This window comes from Talpa occidentalis, unplaced genomic scaffold (genome assembly GCF_014898055.3).
Source record: "Talpa occidentalis isolate TD23 unplaced genomic scaffold, MPIMG_talOcc4v2.1 talOcc4.7, whole genome shotgun sequence".
NCBI lineage: Eukaryota > Metazoa > Chordata > Mammalia > Eulipotyphla > Talpidae > Talpa > Talpa occidentalis.
Window position 1 is genome coordinate 124,789,622 of NW_023605083.1, and position 5,586 is coordinate 124,795,207.

The window sequence follows — 5,586 nt, forward strand, 5'->3', positions numbered from 1 at the left end:
CGGGGCTCACTTGTCGAGGTGGCACCGTGGGCCCCCTGGCTGAGCATCGCCCGTGACTGGGTTCCCAGGACCGTCACCAGTAGCGTCCCGGCCTAGGGCAGGATGCCCCTGTCCCGTCCTCGCCTTGGAGCCGCCTCTCTGGTGTCCCTCTGGTCCGTCTGCCACTGCTGCCCAGCGCCGGGCGTGTTAGTCTGGTACGGGAGTGGGTCTGCCCCGAGACGGAGGACCCGGCCCCAAGTGCCCTCCGCTTATTTAATGCTAGCTCTGCCACCCAGGCACCGTGGTCCATCTGGCGCCCGAGCCGTGATGTAGCTGCCCAGTTACAGGGGCGTGAGTGCACGCAGGAGCTAAGTTGTGCGGGACGATGCAGTCACTCCTCCGGGAGCCTGCAGAGTACCCCAACTGCTAACTCGGGCAGCTTTGAGAAACCAAGACAGTTGGGTCTGGGATGGGACAACCCAGACATCTGCCAGTAATCTGCTGTGGGGGGGGGGGGGCGGCTAGGTCTCCCAAGCCCGCCTGTCAGACGCGCCATGAACTGGCCCCCGGGTGCCAGGCCTGCAGGGCAGCAGTCGGCCTGTTGCTCCCCGGGGTGGGACGGTGCCCAGGGCCGCCCCGCTGCCTGGAGCTGGCGGAAGCAGGGGAATGACACGGGGAAAGGTAGGGGCGAGGAAACCTCCAACCGCTCTTGATGAATGTGCTGCTTCCCACCACCCTTGCTGAATTCCAGAACAAGGGGGCCGAGAGAAGGGTTCAGCAGAAGGGTCCTGCCATGTACCCCAATGCACTAAGGGCAGTGAGGCTGGGCACTGTCGCCCAATGACATCCTTACCCTCCTCCTCTCTCATGCTTCTTGTTCTTGCTCCCCTTGAGAAGGCGGGCGCACCACCCAAGGCTGCAGGCCAGGGTGGCATTTCAGTGGCAGCACTCTGGGCTGGACAGCGTGACACCTGGCTGCGAAGAGGACACGCCCTCCCTCTCAGGTTGGCACTTACTTCTCTGACGCCGATGCCAGCACCTGCTCCCGCCCCCCTTACCCTGTCCCTTCCACCCCACCTCCCTGAGTGGCAAATCTACATCCTTCCTGCCACAAAGCCCCCCATCAGGCCACACAATACAGAGTCAGGATCTGTTGAAACATTTAAAATAGGGTTGATCAGAACCAGCAGAAACAAGGGCGAAGAGGGGAACATGGCGGCTGCCAGCCCCCTACCAGTCTCTGTGGCGCTCAGCCTGGCGGTGCTTTAGCTTCTGCTTCTTGACTCCAGTGGCGTGAGATGGTCCCAAATCCCACTGGGGCAGTGGGGGGTGGGGTAGCAGGCGGGTGCTGCAAGGCTGTTCACTTCCTCCTTCCCTCCCCCATGGGCCCCTGGCAATGGTTGGGCCCAGCAGGTGGCACTCTGGCCCTCCCTCCTCCAGTCTCCATGGCTCAGGACCAGGCTAAGGGCAGAGGTAGATGGGGAGACGTAGGGGCCACATGAGGCCCTGGGTGGCAGTGAGGGAGCGTGGGACCCTGAGGGGGGCATGCTGACTCCTTGCTGGAGAAAAAGGCACCTAGATAGGGAAGCTGGGCTTGGGGGCCTCCCAGGGGACCATGGGCTGAGGTGGGGTAGGCGGAAAGAAGCAGGAAGGAGGGGGTGAGCACACCCACAATCCTGTTTCGCAAACCCCCACCCCCCTCGCGGGGAAGGGAGTCCTGGAGCAGAACCCTGCCCCATAACCCTTGGCCTGAGCAAGGCGGCCTCCCTGCCCGGCCTCCCTCCGGAGCCCAGGTCCAGTTTCTTTCCCACCCTTCCCCAGGCTGCAGGCCCTCCAGGGAGGGAGTTGGGCCCGGAGGGCCTCAGGCTGTCTTGGTGCCGGGGTCGACCTCCTTGTGGGCCCAGAGCTCCTTGTGCTGCTTCCTGCCGAAGCCCTCATCGTAGTTCCCTTTGCTCTTGAACAGCTGCTGGAAGTGGGGTTTGCAGTAAAACTCGCCGTGCAGAGCCGCGTAGCTGCCCAGGCTGCAGAAGCAGAGCAACTGCGGTCAGGTCAGGTCGGGGGCAGGGGTGGCGGGGCGGGCGGGGCGGGGCGGGCCGGGGCGCACCTCAGCTTGGTGTGACAGTGCTTGCAGCAGAAGCAAGAGCTGTGGAAAACGAACTTGTCAGCCACCAGCCGCTCCATGGGGTACACGGTCTTCTGGCAGGCGGCGCAGGTCTCCTTCACCTGGGCCCGGAGGCTGAAGGACTGCGGGAGACAGACTCAGCGGGGGCCCGCGCGGCGCCCCCGCCCGCCCGCCCCCCCTCGGGCCTACCTTGGAGCGCTGGACGGTGCCGCCGCCGCCGCCGCCCGGGGCCTCCTGGGGGAGAAGGGCCGTCAGCGCGGCCCCCGGGCCCTCTCGGCGGGCACCAGCCCGGAGCCGGGGCATTCGCGGGGGGCCCGGGGGCCGCCCGCGGCTGCTCCCCCCCCCGCGCGGCCCTCCCCCTCCCCCCGGGCGGTCACCTACGTGCGCGGGGGGGGCCTGCGCGGCGCCGGCGGCCTGGAACATGGTCCGGAGGGAGGCGGCCCGCGGGGTCCGCGAGGGGAAGTCGCCGGGAGGGGCGCGGGCTGCGGGGGGCGGGGGTGTTTACAGGCAGGGCCGAGGGGCTGCGGTTGGGACTTTCCCGAAGTCATTTCCTGTTGCTCTGGGTCTCGCCACTTCCGCCCTCGCCCCCCGCCCCCGCCGCCCCCCGGCAGGGGTCCCCGCGCGGAGCCGGGTGTCGCGGGAGGGGCCGGCGGCCGAGGCCGAGGGCTCCCCGCAGCCGCCCGCGCTCCCCGCGGACCCGGCCCCGCGCGGGGGGCGGCGGGGGCGCGGGGAGCGCGGGGGAGGCGGGGGGCGCGGCGCGCGGCGAGAACCGCTGCCCCCGTGACTCGGCGCCCCCAGCGCGGCCGGCCCAGCCCCTGGACAGCGCCCGCGGGCCCGGCCGCCAGCCCCGCCCGCCGCGCCGCCCGCGCCCCGCTCCTCGCCCCGCCCGCGAGGACGGGACCCCAGGCCCGGGAGCCCCGCGAGCCCCGCGAGCCCCGCCGGGGGGGCGCACGCCAGCCTGGGGGTCCCGGGGAAGAGTGACGGGCGCGGGCGCGCGGCTCCCGGACCCCGCGGGCGGCGAACCCCCAGCCCGAAGCCCCCCACTCGGCGCCAGAGGCGGCCCCCCCCGCCCGCCCGCGGGTCTCACCCGGCCCCGACCTGGGCGCGGAGCGGGTCGGCCTCGGGGGCGCCGCGGAGCGAGGAGGCGCGGGTGCGAGCGGCCGCCGCTGACAACAGTCCCCGAGCGGCCCCGCCGCCACCGCCTTATCGCGGCGCCGCCCCCGCCGGCCCCCGCCCCGCGCCCGCCCATTGGCTCCGCCGCGCCCGGAGCCGCCTCCGGGGCCCGGCGCCGCCGCCGACCCCCCTCCGCGCTTTGTCTTCCCTCGTCGCGTCCCCCGCCTTTGTCTGCCCCCCGCCCCGACCCCGCGCGCCGGGCCCGCCCCCCGGCCAGAGCCGGGCCCGCGCCGCGGACCTCGGGGTGGCCAAGTTCGGGCCCGGCGGCCGGGGTCGCGGGCAGATGGCGCCCCCGCGAGGCCCCGCGGCGGGAAGGGCGACGCGGGCGCGCCTGAGGCCCCGCGGCCCCCGCTCTCCCCGCTGGGCCCCGGCGGGCTCAGCCCACGGCTGCCGTCGGCGCCCGGCGCTCCGAGGGCCCCGCGGCCGGGCCGGGCCCCCCAGGGCCGCGGAGCTCGCCCGCTGCCGGGAGCCGCCAGGAGCCGCCCGCGCCCCTCACGCAGGCGGGAGCAGCCGCAGCGGCGCCCGGCACGCGGTCCCCGGCCGCGCGAAGCCGCGAGGCTCGGGCGCGGGCAGCAGGGCGGGCGCGGGGCCCCAGGGCTCGCCGGCGGGCGGCCACGCAGCGGGGTCTCCGGAAGCACCGCCCCCGGACGAAGGGCCCGGGAAGCTGCGCCCTCGGCTCTGCAGCTCCCGCCGTCCAGCCCTCCCTGAGCGCTGCGTGGTAGGATTTTGTGGGATTAGTCACTCCTCGGCCCTGGGGGCTCCGTGGCCTGCGAGAAGGCAGGGGAAGAGTCCCCCTTCTTCAAAGCAAACATCGGGGTGCCCAGGCCGTATCTAACTCCGGGGGGGGGGGCGGCTGGAGGCAGGGCGGGCCTGAGAAGCCAGGCCGCAGGCCCAGGCCCAAGGGTCTGCAGTGAGGCAGGAAGAGAACGTGGCTCCCGGCCCCTGTGGCCACGCCGCCTGCCAGAGGCCCCGCACACTGGCAGCAGGTCTGAGGGGGCCTGAGCAACACCAGGGCTGGCTTCCCAGACAGGCCTCTGCTGGGGGGCAGGGGGCCTCCTGGGGGGGCTGCTCGGTGCAGCCTGAATCAAGCTGGAAGCAGTTTCACGAGGCACAGCCCTAAACATAGCTTGTTCCCACACCGTGGCAGGAATAGAACGCACAGAGGGGCCCACACACTCGTCAGGAACAGGACAGCTCAGCCCCCGCGCCTGGCACCCCAGTGAGCCAGGCAGCAGGCTTCTCCAGCCCCCACACTGAGCTTCATTTTTCTCCTCAACCTTAATTCCTCTAGAGGGAGAACTTTGTTGGGGGGGTGTGTGAGAAACTTCCCAAGTGTTCATCGTGCATCTTTTCAGGCTGTTTCCACGCCTGTCGTGGATTCTCAAAGGGGGACGGGGATGCAGGAAACAGTCCTCCAGGGCCCTAGGAGCCCTGTGTGGGCAACTGGGCTCCTTGGGGACCTGAGGCCCCTGCCCTGCCCAGGAGGCCCCGGGGGCTGAGCTGCAGGTAGCTTCCACAGAGTCAGCAGTTTGGGCTGCTTGAAAGCCGAATCAGGCAGGCCGTTGGGCTGATACCATGTTAAGAAAAGGGAACTTGAGGCTTAAAGAAAAACATGAGCTGGGCAGGGGGAGGAGGGCTGGAAATAAACGTGACCCGGCCTGCTCACCCTACCTCAGGCCTCCCCCCTCCACCTCACGGTGGGTGTCATTCCCTTCCCGGTTGCCAAGGAAAGAGGTTCTTAAATGTTTTTTAAACTGTTACTACAAATTCTGAAGAAAGGCAACATGAGGGTATCTGATGGTTCAAAGCCGTTTCAGGGAAGTGGGAGGGGCACTTCCTCTCCAGTTGCAGTCCCTGAGCTGGGAGTTACTCTCAGCCCTGAGGGCCTGGTGTGGGGAAGGGACTGACTGGGCGCAAGCCCCAAGGAGGGCAGTGGGGTTAAGAATCACCCCTTTGCAGTGCCCACTGATCACCCGGCAGGACAACAGTTCTTAGGCTGCCTGCCCTTTGGGTAGTATTCCCAATGGTAAGGAGACGCTGCAAATCATGTCACGAAACCAAGTCCTCCACTCCTTTCCTGCCCGAGGTGAGCAGATGCCTGACTCCATCAAAGCAGTCTGATGGCCACTGACTAAAATTAATGCAAAAAGTAGGTAGATGAAAGACAAGTCTAATGTAGGTTTTAAGAGAAACTGAAGCGGTGAGGCCGCCCCCCAGAAGAGGACTCTGCTGCGCTTCCCCAGGCCTGGCGGGCCCACCCCGGACGGAACCCAGCAGGGGGACTCGTGCCTGAGCGTGGTTGGCCAGCACAC

The 5,586-nt window shown here is 69.2% G+C and overlaps 1 protein-coding gene across 1 annotated transcript; it reads right to left on the bottom strand.

Moving 5' to 3' along the window:
• Positions 1–1,068: 1,068 nt before the first annotated feature.
• Positions 1,069–2,404, bottom strand: LIMD2 (LIM domain containing 2). Its single transcript, XM_037493311.2, has 3 exons — positions 2,291–2,404; positions 2,084–2,223; positions 1,069–2,000 (listed from the first exon to the last, which is right to left on the bottom strand). Exons 1-3 carry the CDS (start codon positions 2,402–2,404, stop codon positions 1,841–1,843), a joined length of 414 nt encoding a protein of 137 aa, XP_037349208.1. The 3' UTR covers positions 1,069–1,840.
• Between the last annotated feature and the right edge of the window lie 3,182 nt (positions 2,405–5,586).